Source organism: Crassostrea angulata, chromosome 7 (assembly GCF_025612915.1).
Source record: "Crassostrea angulata isolate pt1a10 chromosome 7, ASM2561291v2, whole genome shotgun sequence".
NCBI classification, from domain to species: domain Eukaryota; kingdom Metazoa; phylum Mollusca; class Bivalvia; order Ostreida; family Ostreidae; genus Magallana; species Magallana angulata.
The window spans coordinates 11,231,917-11,252,774 of NC_069117.1; the positions used below are offsets into that span (position 1 = coordinate 11,231,917).

The 20,858-nt window shown below is 34.7% G+C and overlaps 2 protein-coding genes across 9 annotated transcripts in view; one reads left to right on the forward strand and one right to left on the reverse strand.

Moving 5' to 3' along the window:
* LOC128156139 (DNA-binding protein SMUBP-2-like) overlaps positions 1-6,127 on the reverse strand; it is a 14,524-nt gene extending 8,397 nt beyond the window's left edge. For both annotated transcript variants that reach the window (XM_052818164.1, XM_052818163.1), the window contains exons 1-9: positions 5,944-6,127; positions 4,886-5,049; positions 3,696-3,891; positions 3,289-3,389; positions 2,815-2,975; positions 1,691-1,891; positions 1,376-1,600; positions 822-919; positions 143-325 (exon numbers count right to left, since the gene is read on the reverse strand). In XM_052818164.1, coding sequence (XP_052674124.1) covers positions 143-325; positions 822-919; positions 1,376-1,600; positions 1,691-1,891; positions 2,815-2,975; positions 3,289-3,389; positions 3,696-3,891; positions 4,886-5,049; positions 5,944-6,020 — 1,406 coding nt within the window. In that variant the 5' untranslated portion in view covers positions 6,021-6,127. The remainder of the gene's footprint in view (positions 1-142; positions 326-821; positions 920-1,375; positions 1,601-1,690; positions 1,892-2,814; positions 2,976-3,288; positions 3,390-3,695; positions 3,892-4,885; positions 5,050-5,943) is intronic.
* LOC128156140 (heat shock 70 kDa protein 12A-like) lies at positions 6,069-20,626 on the forward strand. Of its 7 annotated transcripts, none has more exons than XM_052818165.1 (9): positions 6,069-6,151; positions 7,555-7,598; positions 9,378-9,596; positions 14,662-14,715; positions 15,502-15,540; positions 16,955-17,254; positions 17,454-17,675; positions 17,944-18,103; positions 18,430-20,626. In XM_052818165.1, exons 2-9 carry the CDS (start codon positions 7,578-7,580, stop codon positions 19,485-19,487), a joined length of 2,073 nt encoding a protein of 690 aa, XP_052674125.1. In that variant the 5' UTR covers positions 6,069-6,151; positions 7,555-7,577; the 3' UTR covers positions 19,488-20,626. The 7 variants fall into 7 exon arrangements, with proteins under 7 accessions (XP_052674125.1, XP_052674128.1, XP_052674129.1 ...); XM_052818168.1 differs by having other exon boundaries at positions 15,505-15,540; XM_052818166.1 differs by lacking the exon at positions 6,069-6,151 and adding an exon at positions 6,191-6,375.
* Positions 20,627-20,858: the final 232 nt, after the last annotated feature.

The window sequence follows — 20,858 nt, forward strand, 5'->3', positions numbered from 1 at the left end:
CATCGCAATATTGTGACAAATGATATTATATAATTGTATCATATAGTATGATATCATGTTATAAATGATGATATTGTATCATGATATTGTTTTGACAATGGCATGTAATACAAGGAAGTACCCTAATGAGGACTTTTCCTACCTGAGGAGATGTGTAGCCACTGAGGAGTGAGCAGTGAGCTTGCCCTCGTACAGCTGATCCGAGGACCACTGCATGATCAGCTGGTGCATCCTGTACTGAGTGGTCAGCATCCTCATGACCTTGCCACCATAAAGGTCAAGAAGTCTCTCCATCAAGGTTGTCTCTAGGCCGGCACTAGCAGCTCTAAGGATAAAGGAAAACAACAAGCATGTAAGATAAAGAAATTTGAAATAAAACATGCGACATCTACATACGTAACAGAAATGGTGTTGAAGAAGGGTCTCAAGGGAGGGTATCATTATACATGTACTAGTAATCTATGTCCTACAATTAATCAACTACTGTTAATTCCTTGCTAAATGCAAAGAATTAATACAGTGTAAAATTGCAAGAAGCAGTCCTAGCAGATTTTAAAATCTCGCTTTTACTTTTCAGACAGTTTTGAGCTATATGAAATAATGTCAATAAAACGGTGCTCACGATGTTATACCTTCATCATTTGCTGCAAAACACTGTAATCGTGGAATTAAATACTCACATAAAATAAAAAATTTACAGTACTGAATTGTTATTTTAACTCTTACTTAACTTTTATTTTTCATTTCAACATTTACATATTTTTAAAGCATTCACATATTTATATAAAACCATCACTCAAATTTCAGATAGAATTCCTTACTCTTTGCTGAGTATTGTGGGTGGAAGCTGTAAATGGTCTCCAGCTAAAACACACCGTGGGGCCCTCAAAAGGGGAATCCAACAGGCCGCCTCAACCGCCTGTTCAGAAATCAATATCTGTACAGACAAATCTGATCACAGGTAAAATAAGATTCTTAGATCTATGGTAATCAATAATTTACACATCAGCTGTATGTGTGTGATGACCCCAGTAACAGATTAAATAACTTTAACTTTGCTTCAATTCAATCAACGTCCATAAAACTTTAATTAAAACTTTAATTTTTTTTTAGAAAAAAGCAAGGCATAATAAAGTTAACAACTTTCGAATTGATGAAGTATTACTATATGATGTACTATAATGTTATCACTTTAGTCTCTATCAACTTCACAAAATTTCAATAATGCTGTTAGGCAGACACTTTATCTTGAAAATGATTTTACAAAGAAATGCATTTTTTATCTAATTTGTTTACATCTCAGTTATATAATTTTAACAAATGCTAATTATTTGGGCATCCAGAATCAAAATGCTGAAATCTTCCTACAATTTACCTGTGAACATTCATCAATCACAACCAGATCAAAGTGTTCATTATCGAGATATCTAATTGGTCCTCTCGGGTCAGCTGAGCTAAGGGTTGCTAAGACAACATCAGCTCTTTTCAGGACTTCTTTGGAGGCAGCTTCCTCCCTCTGTCTCAATTCTTTTCGTAAATACTTTACGTCTTCTCGTATTTTTTGCTTTTCTCCATGATCTCTGGTTTTTCTAATGGCAGACTGGACAGAGAGTGAAAAGAGGTAAATTTGCATAAAATTCAATATAGTTCAACCTGGGATAGCAGCTCTTAATTTACTTCAGACAATTACCAGATTTTTATCAAGATCTTTGCGGACATCCTCCACTAAACGTGTTTCTTCACTGGAAGACAAGATAGCATCTAGAGAATATTTCTGTATATGTGGCAGAACTCTTGCTGGATGACCAAGTCGCACCACCTTTTGTTTATGCTGGGCCAGTCGTTCCACTAAATTGTCAACAGCAATGTTAGATGGTGCACAAGCCAAAATCTGTCATGTTGAGAGAATACAATCATATATTAGTTTGCAAAGATAGTATTGTTGAACATACATGATTACATGTACCTACATATAACAGTTGCCTACCTTGTTGCCCTGTTTGATGGCCTGTATGGTGATTTCTATGACTTTAGTTGTCTTACCTTGCTGGTCTGTTTCATGGCCTTGATGATGATTTCAATGACTCTAGAGGTCATACCTTCTTGCCATGTTTGGCGGTGTGGATGATTATTTCTAGAATTGTATTTGTCTTACCTTGTAGCTGCAGGTCTGTAGCTCCCGGTCTGAAAAAATTCGGATGGACGACCTGGGAGCTACAGTGCCTCCCATCGTAAAATCTGCAATTTTCGGCGCACAAAAAATTGCACTAGATTTGGACTGATTAACCTCATTTTCACACAAATTCTGTGAAAACAATAAGTACCATTAAATTTTTCAGGCAATTTACAACTGATATCATCATTTTACTTGCCTCAGACTTTCTCTTAAACATGCTAACCGACCGCGGAAAATAAAGTATATTAATTAACGTCGAGATCCAGAGTTGCCATTTTTACATGTAAACAAACTGCTCCACTTCACTTTACGGGACTGGTGATGGTGTTTAAAAGAATATCAGAGGCAACTGAAGTGTCGATATCTGTAGTAAAATGTCCTAGGAATGTTTTGGAATCAAATATTTGTACAGAATGTGTTTGAAAATGAGAATAATCAATAATCAGAATAATCACAAAACTAGCACAATTTTTTGTGTGCCGTAAATTGCAGATTTTTACTATTGGAGGCACTGTAGCTCCCAGGTCGTCCATCTGATTTTTTTCAGACCAGGAGCTACAGACCTGCAGCTATCTTACCTTGATGCCCTGTGTGATGACTTTGACAATGATTTCTTTCACTATTAATGAATGTCTTACCTTGTTGCCCTGCTTGATAGCCTGGATGATGATTTCTATGACAGTAGTGGTCTTCCCTGTGCCTGGAGGACCATGCACAATGGCTACTTCTGGCTGAGCAAGAGCAAACCTAACAGCATCTTCTTGTGACTCATCCAGTCCAGAATTTACCAGGTGGATGTCTGAAAGATCACAAACATCCACTGCTCAGTGTGTGTGTGTGTGTGTGAGAGAGAGAGAGAGAGAGAGAGAGAGAGAGAGAGAGAGAGAGAGAGAGAGAGAGAGAGGGGTTAACATTGGAAAGTGAAGTATTCAATTACAGATGAGTACTTAAGGCTTGTATTGTTGTCAAGTGCTATTGATCTACCTTCCTGGTTGTATTTACTTCCTAGTCAACATTATACATGCACAATAAAATTAAAAATACCGGTATATAACATCCTTCTTTACAGTAAATACAGTAAAATGAAAATAAAACCAAGCGATGGTGCCAACCTTTGAGGTTGTAAGGAGAAGACAGGTCTGTTTCTCCAAACAACACATCCACAAGTCTACTTGATCCACCAAAATCACCCTTTTTCAGATTATTCAGTGCACTGGAGATAAATAAAAACACAAATCAATGCTGTTTACATCCAACACAGTATGAAATTCTGCACAGAAGCCGCAATGAAGTTTTGTAACTGAGTTTGTATTCGATAAAACATTCAGATTGAGAACCAGTTATGCAATTTTTTTGTGTGTGCTGTGCATGGGGTTAAACATCAATTCTGCTGCCCTCTAGAATACTACATGAGATATGTGTATATTATCCTGGACAATTTCTAATCTGTGTAACCCAAGAGAAAATAGATTTTTATTATACATTCTTTCAACATGAAATGTAGAGTTCTTCTGCTCACTTTTTTAGTCGTTTGTACGTGACATCATTAGCAAGCTTGGTAAGCTTGTAGAGATCCTCCTCCTGTAAATCATACAAATCCTCCTTGTCATCAAATGCTACACTAATGGCCGACTTTCCAGCATGTGTCACAATGCCTGACCCAAAACCCTCATCGCCTTGATGGGCCGAGCTGGCAGTCAGGCTAACTATATCACCTATAGAAGAGAAATAAATAAGCATTGATATTAAATCAATATGCAACACTAAACTTTATGACTTTCATGTACTGATTTTGGTGGAAAAGGTATACATGTGCTCTGTCCCAGGTTTCTTTTTTCCTGTCACTTTTTGACAATTTAAAACCAAAATATGCAGAGCAAATGAAATGATACATGGAAACAAGAGGCCCATGGACCACATTGCTCATCTGAGGAACAATAGGTCTGATAAAATCAGTTTCATGGAGTCATAATACAAACTATCTGGATAATGTAATATAATACTGTGGAATCATAAAATTTCGTGGGGGCCAATTTTTGTGGATTGTTGGTTTTTTGCTTGTTCGTGGGGATCTAATTTCGTGGATGAGTCAGTTTTCAGTTTCAGTAGGTAATTTCGATTCGTTGAGGATGTAAATTCATGGGCGAGGGCTACCCACGAATACCACAAAAATTGAGCCACCACGAATTCTAATGATTCCACAGTACATGTAGATCCTGTATAAATTAAAATCCATTTTCCCCCGTGATGTTGAAAATGTGAAAAGTTAATGGACAGACAGACAGACAGATGAACGGATAAATGAACGACAGGCAAAATGCGATCAGAAAAGCTCATTTGAGCTTAAAAGTTTAAGATTGTCAACTCACTTTATTCAGAAAAATTGACACAAAAGAATAAAATGCCTATGGGTATTTCTAAATATCCGATATCATTGAGCCATTTGGACCTTGCACAATTTTTAACATTATTTATTTCAAGAAGTCTGTTGGGTCTTTCATGTCGTTTGCATATACATTTTATAATATCATAAAATCTTACATTTCAAGCATTTCAAAACAAAAGTCTGTCATCACTATAGTGAATTATATAGTTCTGGCACAGGGGGATTCATATGTATCGAAACAAAAAAATGATGAAAATAAAACTTTTAACTGTAGAGAGCGAATTTATAGGTACCATAACTACTGATACATAAAAATTAGCTACCAGGTGTAATATTATGGGCAGGTAACTCTTGGAGTGCTCCTCCTGGTTCAAACGTGACAACTGTTCTCCCATAAAAGCCAGTTCGACGGGATCTAATATGAAGCTTCAGCAAACAAACTCCTCTCCTTTGAAGCTCCTTTGGTGGCAATGTTTCATTGACATGTCTTTAAAATAAAACAATGGGCAGTTAGATATAATTCAATTTAAGTTTTGATATGAAAATTCAATAGCTTACTGTGCCTTTACACCCACAGGCGCCCGAGTGACATTAAAAATATTTCTTTTAGTATAAAATAAAATTATCCCCTGTGCTATAATACTACAAATGATATATATTTTTTATTAAACCAAATACTTTTATCATCATGCAGGTGCCTGCATGTGTTTAGTACCCTATATGTGCATGTACTTTATTAATAGAGGGACTTTTCATAGACAAAGAATATACATTATCATATAAATGCTGGGTTTTAAACCTCATCTTGGTTCCTTAATATTTCTTCAACGCGGGCATTACATTTGGAGCCATATAACTATTCCCTGGAACTGGCAGGACAAAAAACCTGTGATGTTGATCTTTAAAGGCGAAGATCATTTTTTAGGGGAAGGAATATGACTTTCACACTGTTTCAATTGCAGGCACCAGATGGCTCAGTTGGTTGAGCATCGTGGTGGCCTGGTTTGAATCCTTGTCTAGTGTGTCATCATGACTCAATATTTGATGACTTTTAACATGTTTAATGGGTCCTTAATTAATTGCCAATAGCATTTTTTGTTTAGTGTTTGTGCCAATAAAATACATGTATTTTAAATTTATAAATACAGTACAGTAGTATTAATTTTGCCCCAAAAAGTTGACCTGAAACTTGTTACAAACAAATAAATAAATGAATCAAACATAAATGTGTGATAGATATATACTCATTCAACCGATAATAGGCCAGTTGATCAATGTTGATATTGCATTCTGGGTGCACGAGGAGTTAATCATATTAATACAGATAGAGGAAATTCGAATTTACTATGTAGATCATAATTAAGAACACGTTCTTCTATACCTCGTCTCTTCTATCTCAGCCTCTCGCTCCTTATCAAGAAGCTGAATGTGTTGGTTTACAAATTTTTCTAAACTCATTTGGATATTTTAACAAATGTCTACTCTTGTGCGACTCAATCGAAAATCCTCTGGAAAACCCCGTTGTATGTAACATTCTCCGAACAGAGTTGCCTCCCTGATTTGGAGTTATCCGTATATTTCGATGAGAGGTAGGCCCTAGAGCTTTTTATTTTGGTAGCACGATTTTATTGTACTTTCACCGAGTGACAGTTACATTAAAGGGGTTTGATACATTCGATTTTTTAAAATATTAATCTTTGTAGCTCAAAGTATATAGATAAATTCTGTCGATTATGTAAAACGAAAGTAGAAAAAAGTTAAAAACTGTTGGAAAGTTCCGCACTTATCTGAAGTTATCAAATCACGAGAATGGGTACGCATTTTTTTAATAATATTTTTTATTAATCTTAATTTGATTTAAAAATCAAATTATTTCCATTACACTTGTACTTAATGTTTGTGAATTTCGTGAATTTAACACGTATACATCGCATAATGATAATTCCGTCACTACCCAAGCTCTATATAAACCTCTATGGAATTCGGACCTGATAATTTTTTAACTTGTCTACATCAACAAGGCATAATAAGGTGAAATTTTCACGTGAAACTCGTGTGAAAAGAGCACTCACGCGATTTTCATGTGAAATTTTTCACATGAATTTCACGTGAAGTTTTTTCAAGTGAAATTCACATGAACAATTTCACGTAAATTTCACTTCACACGAATTTCACATGAATATCGGATGAAACTTCACGTGAAATTCACGTGAGGCACAATTGGCTGTGTATGTCTTGGTTGTATGGAACTCCTACCAATATCAATGGATCCAATGCTAGGCACAGTGCCAAGAAACAAACCACGGATCCAGGAAGTGTGACCATTATGGTGCAACAGGAGGGCCCGGAATTACATTATGTTCTACAAGATATACCATCCCATTGTAAAAGTTCAGGTCCACCAACTATACACTAGTACTTCAGTTTACCAACAGCAGAATTAACTCATGGTTTCATGGCAAATACATATAATAAACATCTGCCAGATCAGCACCAGGACAGATCGATATTTACAAGCACTCTTTTATACCAGCAACCATAATGGGTTGGACAACATCCCATTCCCACTATTAAGAACTCGCCTTTAGACAAATACAGACCATCAGTGTCTAACATACTACATCATTAACTCGTTAATTAACTTTTTATCCTTTTAAATGTTCAAACTTTTTAAAATACTTGTTCACCATTCAATGTTGGAGTAATCTCACTCACTTTGAGTTCACTCCATGAAGGGAGAAAGAAAAACTCTGACGCTACACTACATGTAACTCTGTCACCTTCAAGAAATTTCGACCTAATAACATATCCTACATATGTTACTTGGCAAAATATGAAATATTTTGCATAATTATTTATGATAATAAATTGCTGAAATAGACTTGGTTGCAAAAAATTAATTCCAACGAACTGAAGTCATCACTGGTATTAAAATCACAGAATTAAATCTCTGATGATAAAAATTTGTTCATTTTTTTTTTTAACTCGACAGATTGGTGATCATGGTATACTGAAATGGGAAACGCAGAGTCTAAGGTAAGTACATGTATTGTGTTTGTCAATGTTTATTTTCAATTTCTTTTTGGTGTGACTTTTCTAATTGCGTCATATTCAATTTGACAGCAGATATAACCTTTACTTGACCAAATCAACGAGTCACTGATTGGTTGATTAGGCAGAGTTATCAGTAGACATATGTATGTACTGAATGAACAACAATATTGTGCATTTTATTTGAACATGCCATTGTCATGCATGTTGTATACTGCCATTTAGTTTATATACTGGGTAGTTTAAGATGACAGGGTTTCATATTATACAGAAACATCTCTGACAGTAATTTTAAGATGCTACTACAGTTTGTAATTCCATTTATGTCATATTGTAATGCATGTAGGAAGTATTTTGAAACTTTCCTCACCATCATCAGGGTTATATACCCACTTATAGATCATAATAACTATTTGTATTCAATTAAACAAATGAGAGAATGTAAAAGAGAGAGATATCTTTTTCATCAGAAGCTGATATATACAAATACAAACACAAATATTTTATCGGCACAAACACAATTAATACAATGATATATGTCATGTATATATGTATGAATTTGACTGACTGCATGAGTACACATTTTTCATATTAACGGAAGGTTGTTGATACATGTGCAACTAAAATATTTGAAGACTATTGTTTTCATTTGTTACAATTACTGGTAGAAAGATCGATGACTTTTTTATGTTCATGAATATAGTGTAAAGTATACATGTACATGTATACAACAGTATAGTATTGAAAAAGAGGTAACCCTGTCCCAGCAACCAATCAGTGATAAGTAGATTTGACCATTGGAAAGTTTGTGGTCAGGAGGCCGGTATTCACATGGTTATACTCACTGCAGAAATTGAATGTGACACAATTGGAAAAGTCATGCTGGATAGAAACCGATATATATTTCTTTATTATACAAGTACTGAAGCTTTAGTAATTTGATTGGTCAAATATGAGTTGGCAGTTAATTATTTTTAAAAAGATTTCTTGTCAAAACCCGGCCATTTTATTCTTTTCAAATTATGTGTTTGTAAAGCTCCCCAAGAATGACTTATTTTACTTTATTGAGGGAATAACTTAGTTATTAACTAAGGGAATAGCTAAATAATTAAAGTAGAATAAACCATCAGTATGTTTGCAGTGATATTTGAATTGGATTTTGATAAATTATCACTAAAAAAATTAGTCTTTTTATTGATCTTCAAAGGTATTGACACAATATATCCTCACAGCATCAGGGGTCCTGAGTCCGCTCGTGACCATGGGACTCAGTGGATTAGTGGACTCGAGACCCCTGACATTGTGAGGATGGACACAAAGCAACCACAATTTCTATAAATTACCAGAGGTTTTTTCCAACTTTTGCTATATTCCTTGACATATAGTTTTGCAGATTTATGTCTTTCTGAATTGCCAAGACCTATAGCTGTTTTAATTGTACCTGAGCTGTCATTCTTGGCTAAAGTTTAATTTATCGGGTATATTGAAAATTGCTGAAATAAAGCAGATCTATTGTACGAAGTAAATATTAATTTTGTATCATGCTATTTTCCCCAATCATGGTTGTAATAGATTTCTCCCAATTTGAATAAGCCATGACAGTAGTGGTTCAAAAGAGAAGTATTAACATGCAGTTTTCAGAATGCCCCATTGAAAATTAATTCATTACTGTCTATCAGGGTGAGTGCAATGAAAATTAAACAGGGAAAAAAACTTGTGAGTAAACAGGCTCTTGAATGAGAACTTTTTACTCTTGTTGTTCAGAAGGAGGAGGAGGCATCAACAGCGGAGGGTTCAAAGACAAAGGAAACCAAAGAGGAGTCTGATTCAGGAAGAAAAAAATCTGCTGATCACAAAAAAGAAAGATCCCACCGAAAAAAAGAGAGGTCAGGAGCAGGATCCAAAGAGAGGCCAAAGACTGGAGAGACAGGGGAAAGTAGACATACCCAACGGGATGAATCCGATTCAACCCAGCGAGTGAAGGTATGTCGCTCTGTGTAGTATCCTATGTACTCTTATAGAGTGATTATATATGGAATAACAGAATGATTCCATCTTTATTAAAGCAATTTGGTACAAAACTGTAGTAAAATTTAGATTGTATGCTGTTAGTTGGTTCATAAATAATATTAATATCTTAATGGTTAAAAAATACTGTGGAATCATTAGAATTCGTGGTGGCTCAATTTTTGAGGTATTCATTGGTAGCCCTCAGCCATGAATTTGCATCCTTAATGAAAACAAATCTAGAAAAGTTGTCTTTTTTTTAATGAAACTTAAAAACTGACACATCCACAAAATCAGATCCCCATGAATGAGCAAAAAACCCATAATCCATGAAAACTGGCCTTCACAAATTAAAATTATTTTACAGTATATCTTATTTTAATGTAAAATGTTAAATAGAATAGCAATAAAAATTTACCATGTGATTAAGTATCTGGAGAATCGTGAAACTGTTGCTTTAAAATTCCTACCCCCTGGTTTTCACTGTTCTGCACCCCCAAATGTTGGGTTGTATGCAGTCTTAACTCTTTAATGTGTAGTGCAGTGTAAACTATTGTTAATTGTTGTATATTATGGTCCTTGAAAAATGATAATTATTTTTCAAATTTTCAACAACCTAATAATATACCAAATAAAATTATGATTATTTATTATCATCTTTAAAAAAATGATTACAATTTAAAAAATAAAATAATAAAATATATAACTATTTAAAATTGACGTCCAAGTTAAGAAATGAAAATTTGAACCCCTGTTGTTTACTCGTATGGCACTTATGATTTAGACCCGAATTTTTCAATTAAGTTTATAATGGGTAAGAGTTTGATTAAATAGGAAAAAAAATAAATGGAAAATTAAAAATAAAGAAATTATAAAAACTAGTTATTAACAAATCAAAGATAGTAAAGGAGACTAATAACTGAAAGAGGCGCAGTTGACATATTTGATAAAATTACTATATGGGTTCAGGTGATGTAAGGCGATGAGACGTTAATTTGCTTGTTCATGCCATCAGGTCTGAATGATTTGAGTCTGTGCATCCAGAACTTTTCTTTGCTTTTCCTCTCCGCATCCAATGAGGACTATGGTCAATAACCAATACTGTCATGTCTTCCCATTTGTGACCACTCGTATTAAAACCCGACGGGCTCCTTGATTTTTTGGTTTTTATGGTAGAACGGTGGTTATTGATCCTTCTGCGGGGGTCACCAGTTTCACCAACATCTTGCTTAGAGCAAACTTTGCAACTGATGAGATAGATGCAGTTGTCTGTGCGGCAAGACGTGTTGCCAAATATCTTGTAAGTGCAACCCGTGATGGGGCTTTTAAAACTGTCCGCGTTGGCGCTATGTTTGCACAAAAGGCATCTGGCATTGGAACATGTTTTAAAACCAGCATTTGGCAGTGAGTTGTCTAATCTTGCCCTCACTTTCATGTCCTTTAAGTTCCTTGGGCATTTAAACGCAGCCATTGGCTGATCCTTGAAAAGATCTGCCATTCTTTCGTTAGTGTAAAGAATGGGCAGATAACTTCTAAGGATGCTGTTGAGGTTCTTACGGGCGGGGTGATAGGTAGTGACAAGTGGAACTCTGCTTTTGTCTTTTTTCTATTTGTATTGCAAAAGGGTATTCCTGTCTTTGGTAACAATCTCATCAATTGCAGTTTGCACTGTGTGGGCTTTAATTATAGCCTTGATTACACAGATGGGATTTTAATATTCTGCTCTGTTCTTCAAAGATTTCATCAGAAGAACAGATCCATCTAATTCGGGTTGTAAATCCTTTAGGAATTCCTCTAAAAGTATGGGGTGTTAACTCAATGGCTTGAGTTAAAGGTGAGAATCTGTGGGTTTCGTATGGAGACTGAATTTTATTTCACCATCTTCCAGGGTTGATGTGGTATCCAAATATACATTTTTGGAACTAGATACGTCCACTGTGAATTTAATCGAATTGTGGAAGGAGTTGGCAAAGGCAATAAATTCATTTAATGCATGAATTCATTTAGGCAGTCTCAGTTTTCAACCCATTTCACCTCAATATCGTTTATGAACTGAACCAGCTCAAAGGTTTGAAAGGAGCTCTAAGAAGCAGGTTGCATTCCAATCTTCCCATAAATATATTGGTGTAAGAGGGAGGCATTTTGGTGCCCATAGCTGTGCCACTTATTTGTATGTAATGTTCGCCATTAAACATGAAATCATTCAGTTTGAGAACATGTTCAAGGAGCTTGAGTAGAGATTCGGTTGACGGCTGCTGAATCGTTCTACTGTCCCATACCTCCCTGCAGGCCTCGATACCTTCATCGTGAGGAATATTCATGTACAAGGACGTGACGTCCATTGTAGCATGAAGAGTATGGTCTGGCAGGCCAGAGGAAGGTGTTTTATTCAGGTAATTTGTAGTGTCCTTGAGGTATGATGGCAAATCCTCTATATGTGGACGGAGATGTAAATCTATAAATTCAGATATTTCCTCCGTGGGATGGCTGATGGCACTCACTATAGGGTGCCCAGGCATTCCTTCCATGTGAAATTTTGGAAGCAGATAAAATTAACCCGGTCTACAGTTGCCTGGGCGAAGCGTTTCATAAACATTAACACCAATTTCTTCATTTTCATACATTTTGTCCAGGGTGTCAGTGATGAGAGCTGAAAACTCTTTGGTTGGATCAGAGTCCAGTTTCTTGTAGAAAAGATCATCTGTCAGTTGTCTGTTGGTTTCAGCTAAATACGATTGTTTGTCTAGGACTTTCAACCTTTGTAAAGCTGATATTTCTTCTTTCGTTAAAATTATCAGGGACGACTTTTTAGTTGGTCAGGAGCTTTTCAAAGTCTGACTCAACAGCATCAATATATATATATATGCCCAAAAATTTTATATCAGTAATTCAAGTGTATTTTTAATAAAATTATATAGGAAATTGCATACTCTAGTATCTTGCACAAATGCCTGATAAGGTACTCTAATTTTTTGCGAGAATGCTTGTCAAAGAAGTACCCGGTAGTAAATCAAGAATAAATTCCTGGAAAAAGTTATATATAAAACTGAGGAACTTGTCGTCTGACCTTAAGTGCAACTACATCAACCATTGTAGTGGGAAAAGGATAAAAACATAGGGACATGTATCTATAGATATACATCTGGATAAATGCATTTAGCCATTGTCAGTGACAATCTCAACTTTAACAATGCAGGTAAGGTATGCTTACAGTTAGGAAGCAATTTTATATAAGATCCGTACTTGATTAAAAAAAACCCAGAACTTAAGACTATTTTAAGTGACTGAATAATTGAACTCAGTTGATGAAAGTTATTTTACTGGCTTCATTGTTATAGTTTATATTTTAAGAGCCCTAGACCATCAAAAAGGAATTACTCCTTTCAATATATTGTGTGAGCCCTCTGTACCATACATGTATGTAAATCACATAGTGTTATCTAAACTGTAATACACAATGACAATTATTTTACAACTTTGCAAATTACCCCCCCCCCCCCCCCCCCCCCCCCGAGAATTCTTAATTCTTTAGAAATTAGTATAATTGACTTGAAAGGCACTTAATTTATGTATACAACATATACTATTCTACCATAATTGAAAAAACAAATAATGCTGATTTTGTATATAGTAACAATTTTCTTTATTATAATGGCAAAAAAATTTACAATTTCAATACTCCCTAAGCTTCAAATAGGATACATTTTGATTTATAATATTTCATTGTATACATATGCACTATTTTGTACCCATAATTTTAGTACATGTATTTTTTCTTGTTTTGAAGACTCCCATTTCCTGCAATGTGTAACATATTTGCTTTTCAAGGAATAAATATGAAACTTACATTGTAGGTTATAGCTAAGAGAGAGAGAGAGAGAGAGTAAAAGTCTTTGAGTGGTTGTTAAGTGATCGATGGATGTTGTGCCTATGATATCCGTTATTTTGAGGGCCATAAACTTCCTGTGACTGCATGTCTTACTTTATTTTTGTTGCGAGGATCCTTGAAATCAATTACTGGTATTCATCAAATTGATAAAAGTTTGAGAAATTATTATTGTTTTATTATCATTCATTATCTGTGCACATACTTTTCTAATGTAACAGTAGATCTTATAATGCATTGCAATAATCACGTTCAATGGAGCTGTTATTACTGAAACGAATGTGGAATGTGTTGTAGTGAGATAATGAAAATCAAATTGCATTCAATAAATACTTTCTATAATTACTTTTGGGTACTAGTAGTTGTGTTATTACACATTAAATGATTATTGTAAAGGCATTTTGAAAAACCCCACCTCTTTTCTGCATTTCATATATTAACATGCAGTTTTCATCATGTTTTTAAAAAAAAGGATATGTAAGTAAAAGGAGATAGATGAGGAGGTTTGCAAGAGCCTATAAATTCAGTTTCATTATACACATGCAAGAACTAAGAACTTACTCCCTTGGTAAAATTATGTTTTGCATAATATCCCAGAATCTCTTTTTATGAAAATTGATTAACAAATACATGTATGTTTTTCCTAGTTTACTCAAAACCTATTTAGCATATAAACCAAACAATCGCCCTTGAATAAAGTTGGGTTGCAGTTAGAGGAGATGTACTGCTTATCAAATACTCTCAAAATGCTAACTAAAGTTAATTCACTCATGTTTCCGCAGATTTTGAAAGAAAGTACCAAACTGTCACAGGTGCCTGATGTTAAAAATATTTCTTTTTATGATGAGATTATCCCTGTACCATAATAATTACTGTTATTATTATAATAGTACAGGGAATTATTTCATTTATTTATAAAGAATAAAGATTTTTAACCTCATGTGACTGTGCTAACTGCTGCTAATTCCATATCCTTCTATTTGAACTCATCAACCCTTAATTATGGCGAAATGATAAACAAAACTCATATTCTGGAACAGTTTAGGCATACTTGTCAAGTAAAACTGTTGGTGTTTATTAAGTGTATATGGATTATTGATTTTTAAAAATGTATTCAGAGCTGAAAAAGGATATTAATATATTGTTTATTTGTAGGATAAAACAGAGAAATTTTCTGCCACACAAGCTAGATCTTCCAATCCTGTCAAAGTAAATAAATATGATATATTTTACATGTATTTCATATTTTACAATTATATTTACAGGGTATCTTTAGTCAGATTCATGAATTTTGGTCTTTTACTACAATTTCAATGATACACAGTAGGTTTGACCTTTGACTTTGAATATTTATAAAAACTGTTAGCCTCCTAAACTGCTAACTGGGAAAATTCTATACTTGTGAAAATTACCATGTTGGACAGAATGGCATCCTGACAAAATATTTTGCTGGGGTGTTTAAGATAGTTTCTGCTCTTTTTATGTATTATGCTATTAAGCTCATGGTGTTTTGAATTTTACCAAAAGATTTTTCATTTGTGAAAGAAAACTTCAGGAAAATCTTAAGTAATTTTCCTATGGTCAATTCGGCAAAGATAAATTTCATAATATTAAACATGTTTAACCAAATGTTTTATCAACCAAAGAATATTATGAAATTTATCTTTGCCGAATTGACCAAAGGAAAAATGCTTAAGATTTTCCTGAAGTTTTCTTTCACAAATGAAAAATCTTTTGGTAAAATTCAGTCCCATAATGGCTTGCAAGAACCCCACTACTGGACAAATGCATTTGTCCAGTAGTGGGGTTCTTGCAAGCCATTATGGGACTGAACAGAAAGGGTTAATTTTTTTTTTCAATAACAATGAAAATACATCCCAGCTAGTACAGTTAAAGTTTGTTATAAAAGTTAAAAGTAAACAAGTTGCGAGTATTGTTTTGATTGTGAAAATTAATCTGATAAATAATATATATGTAATCGTTTGATTTATTCAGCAGGAATGGAATAAAGATGTTGCTAATGTCACTGAATTGGTAAGGAATGATACATCTAATTTAAGTCAAAAGTTTACATACACTGTATTAGGGTTGTTCGGAAATTATTGAGACATTTTCTCAGAGACATAAATAACATTGTTATTTATGTCTCTGATTTTCTCTTATTCTTTTAGTAAAAAAGATAAACTCTTGAAATTTCACCAAAACGTAAATCAGGATAGCGTTTATCAATGTGAAAAGTTTCTTGTCCATGGCATGAATAGATCATTCCTGGTAAGCTGACCAACGTGCCTTCGTCCAGCGACCCGGCGCAACCGCAAACTTTCGCAACATCATTTTAACGCTTCTTATTGCTCCCGTGTTTTAAATACCTTACAAACAAACGGAATTATTCTTTATTTCTCATCTTTTGTTTTCATTTCAAGATGTCATCATTTACATTTACTCTCATTCTTTTTTTTTTGGGGGGGGGGGGGGGGGGGGGGGGGAAATAATCGAGTTATTTTTACCCAAAAGTCTGATTACTGTGCATGTCTCCTGCAGTCATTTGTTTTTATATTTTAAAACCGTTGAAAACAGTTAGTGTGTCTAAAGTACTTCATAATTAATCCCTTTGGCCTAATTCTAGTTAAACAATCAGCAAAAAAAATATGATGAGGTGAAGCTCTATACCTTGTCTTGTAATCGTTTAGTGTTTAAAGCAATTGCGTGACCTTAAAAGGTCTTCTTCTGAGATTTCCACCAGTTTGACGGTTTTCAATGCGCCGCCTTGACGTCAAAATTCAATGTAAAGTCGTTATCATATTTCTATTGTTTGGTAAATATTTGTGTACCATATCCGTATTTCAACTCGAACACTTAAACTGAAATTTAATCAAAAGTTAGTCGCAAAGAACAGCAAAATGAACATATTAAATTTGATTTCTTTTATAATTAATTGTAATTCTACGGACACTTATAAAGTAGATATTTAAGTTGTTAAATCTCCGAGTTCATGGCTGCACCGGGTACCCCGACCACCGACTTGTTTATTTACCGTCGTAAACAAAATATTAAATATTTTTTTAATATTACTTTGTTATATTATTTGTTGGCGTTTCTTCAGTGTCTATGCCAATTTTCACCAAAAAGCGTCACTTAGAAAAGAAAGTATTCGAGTTGTCTCAATAATTTCCGAACAACCCTCGTATAATAAAATATGGATGCTATTCATTATTTTTTTTTCTGGATCACCCATGTAAATGCAGAAGAAGCAGTATTAAATTAGGCAGTGAACATAATTTCTACTTGCGAGCATCCAAAACTGTTAATAAATCCTTTTATATATCATGAAAGTATGTTTTATCTCAACAGGATTCACATATATATACCTCTGTGGAAATTATCAGCATATAGATCATGTACCCTTACATCAAACCTTATCAATAAATGAAATCAAAACTGTTTTCAGGGAAAGAGACATCAGCGATTGGTGGTAGCAGCCATAGACTTTGGTACTTTTGGATCAGGATTTGCCTTATGTATTTATGCAGATTACAAAAGAGACCCCAATAAAATAAGTGTTCACACCTGGAATAGTGGAACCGCTATTACCAACAAAGCACCCACGACTGTGTTGATAAATCCCAATGGCAAGGACTGTCTGAGCTTTGGTTACGATGCAGAGCGTGAGTTTGTGGACTTGGAACCTGCAGAGCAAAAGAAACATTATCTTTTCAGACAATTCAAAATGAAGCTGTTCAGTAATCCCGTAAGTGCCTTTTAAAAAATCAATCCATTATAATGATTAGAAGTTTCACATAATCATAGGAACTTCATGGGTTGAATCCAGCGGAATGGATAGAAATCCCGTGGGTTTCAAAGATGTTGCACCTGGAATATATTCATGTTTGACATATTTCTACATAAATGATTAACGTGTAATTGATTACTGTTTATTTTCCAACAAGGATCTGTCAGAGTCAACAAAGTTAAAGGACATCACAGACAAAGAGCTACCTGCTGTTGACGTCTTTGCAGCTGTTATCCAATTCTTTAGAGAGAGTTTGCAAAAGAGATTAAATACCAGGAATTTGGAGGATTTTACCTATGATGATGTATACTGGGTCATCACTGTACCAGCTATTTGGGATCTGAAGGCAAAAGAGTTCATGAGGAGGGCAGCTGAAAAAGTTAGTATTAAGATACTGCTATTCTAATTTACAAGAATGTAGTTGTAAATAGTTGGTATAAATATGGCATAATATAGATATATTGACAATTTGGTAAAATTTAATGGTCATAATTCAAAATCTTTGCTGAATTTTTTATCAGAGCTGAGCAGCATCACTTTTGATTGTGGCTTGATTTTCTTCCCGTGAAATTCCATGTATTTTTAAAAGCTAATTTTTCAATCCGATTCAATTCTGAATGTCATTGTATTAAAAACTTTGATTTCAGGCTGGACTCAAGGACTCTCAGCTTTCATTGGCCCTGGAGCCAGAAGCAGCATCCTTGTACTGTCGCAAAATTCCAGTGGAAATCAACACACAGAAAGATGGAGCCAAACAAATCGCATCTCTCCCAGAGGGTGCCAAGTACTTGGTGCTTGATCTCGGAGGTCTGTTCCATTATTGCATTTACAAACCTTATTGCCTTATTTAAGCAAAAGATATTTAAAAAAACACATGGTTAGGATATTTGGTCTTGCAACTGGCCAGTGATCTGCAATTCATGGTAACCTTAATTTTTCATAAAAATATTGAAAATGCATGTCATGACCAAATATCGTAAACTTTTGAAAATCTGATAGCTGTATTGATTGTATGTCAAACATAAATGTACTTTTATCCGTCTTCAAGTGTCTCATTCATTAATCCCAGCATTTCATGCCAAGTGTCAGGTAAGTATAAATATTTAAATTATTTTTCTAATGTGTCTTTATAGGGGGCACCATAGATATCACAGCCCATGAAGTGATGGCTGATGCAGGACTAAGAGAGCTTCACCAAGCTAGTGGAGGCTACTATGGAGGAACTTGTGTAAATGATGAAATCATGTCCTTCTTCAAACGACTGTTTGGTGCTCCAGTTTTAATGAGGCTCAAAGAAGAAAACCCAGGAGACTACCTCGATTTGATGAATGATATTGAGATGAAAAAGTGCACGTATAGTCCCAAAATGGACAAGAACAACATCACTTTAAGGCTTCCTGTCACTTTGTTGGATGCATATAAAGAGGAGACTGAATGCCAGATTGAGGAATGTTTACAAGACACAGCATTTGCAGATGATGTGCAAATAAAGCGAGACAAGATGATGATTTCTAAAAAACTTTTTGGAAGTTTTTTTAAATCATCAGTTGATAATGTGGTTAGAATAATTAAGGAGATTTTGGACACACCAAGTATGTCCGAGGTCACCACATTTCTCGCTGTAGGAGGGTATGCTGAATCTGCTTTGATCAAAGAGACACTGCAGACTACCTTTCCAGAGAAAAAGATTGTGATACCAACTGACCCTAGCCTCTCTGTATTAAAAGGAGCTGTTATCTATGGATTTGAGCCAGAGATCATTGCTTCCAGGGTTTGTAAATATACCTATGGAATAGCCAAGACAGGCATTTGGAAAGAGGGAGATCCTGAGAGTAAAAAACTCCCAGAGAAAACCAAAAAAGGCCTCTATTGGTGTGATGGTGTGTTTGACAAACATGTAGAGGTGGGACAAGTTGTTAAACTTGGAGAGTTCCAGGAGGCGAAAGAGTACTTTGCTGTGGAAGGTCAGGTTGAGGCGCTGCTAGATTTTTATGCTTCTACAGAAAAGAATCCCAGATTCGTGGACGATCCTGGGTGTACTTGTGTTGGAAATTTGGTATTGGATTTATCTGGAGGGAAAACAAAGAAGAAGATCTTGGTTAGGATCGGTGTTGGGGGAACTGAGCTAGAAGTTGAAGCCATGGACCCCACTGGTCATGTTTTTAGATCAAATTGCAATTTTTTACCTTAATTTATAGCTTTTTATGTAAAGTAATTAGACATTGGTCGAATGTGCCAAAAGTATAATGTTGCTCACTTAAATGTACAGTACTTTACTAACTCACTGTTGAACTTTCAAATTGTAATCATCCACATGCTACTTTTATTTTATCAAAAATTCTGATTCAATTGGTGACATGGATGCTCTATTTTTAGACGACTTTTTAATATGTGAACTGTGAAACAGTGAATATCTATAAATCATTATTTGAACACAAAAATGTTCGTACATAACACAGTGGATACTTTTTGAGAGTTGTTGAGAAGCAGTCCTTGAGTCCTTGAGAAGCATACCTTATGTAACATTCAACGAACTTGGCTGATTTTTCTTGTCAGATTACAATTGTGACAGATTCAAGTGAATGGGATTGAATTGTCTGCAAAGCCTGGTGTGTTATAGGATGGACAAAATTCAAGAAATAAGAATTCAATTCCTAAAATATTTCCTGTCGCATAGTTATGGCCTCAAAACCTTTCACCTTTGCTGTCTGCCAATTTTTCGGTCCAGATATTTTTGGATGTCTTCGAGATAATCTTTTAACAATTACTACCTATAAATGCTGCAGAAATAATCCTGAATTTGTATATTGAGCTTTATTAATATTGTTTCTGCTGTGTGTGTGTGTGTGTGTGTGCGCGCATAGTGAATAGAAACTTTGGAACTGTTCATTTTCTTTTATATATATATATATGTCTGTGTGTGTGTGTGTGTGTGTGTGTGTGTATTTATATATATATTTGCATTATGCTGCTATTTCACTGTAGCCATCTAGTCTATCGGAATGTCTTAATTGTGCTTATTCAGTGGAGTAGTTAATATAAATTTGAAATTTTTTTTGGTACAGGTCCCTATCAGCCTTCTGGCCAAGGAGTTCACTTGGTAAGGCCATCCAATTTGCCTTATTTACTTTTCAAGTGTGATCATACCATATAAGCCTAAAGGTTATCTGTAATTTTAAGTTGCCAATTTTCAAGGGGGAACCACACCTTTGCATAGTAGCGTCACTCCACGTGACGTATGTCTATAGTAGTGAAAAACTTGTCTACATGAAACCATAATATATAAAATATTGTAAATTGTATGCTGAAACTAATAAAAATATAATATCTTCCAAGTGTTTGTGTTTCTACATCCCTGTTAGAATTTTTTTTTTCAATTTCTTGCGATTAAAGTGTTTTAATGCAGTCGGTAATGCATATTGTTACAAGATAACTTTGTTTCCATGCTTTTTCCCCCGTTGCATCCCTATGGATCTTTGGAATTATTCACTTTTTAACAATATTTTACTTGTGACTTATGAATCGCACTTTTCTTTAAATAGACTTATTTCACTACAATCAC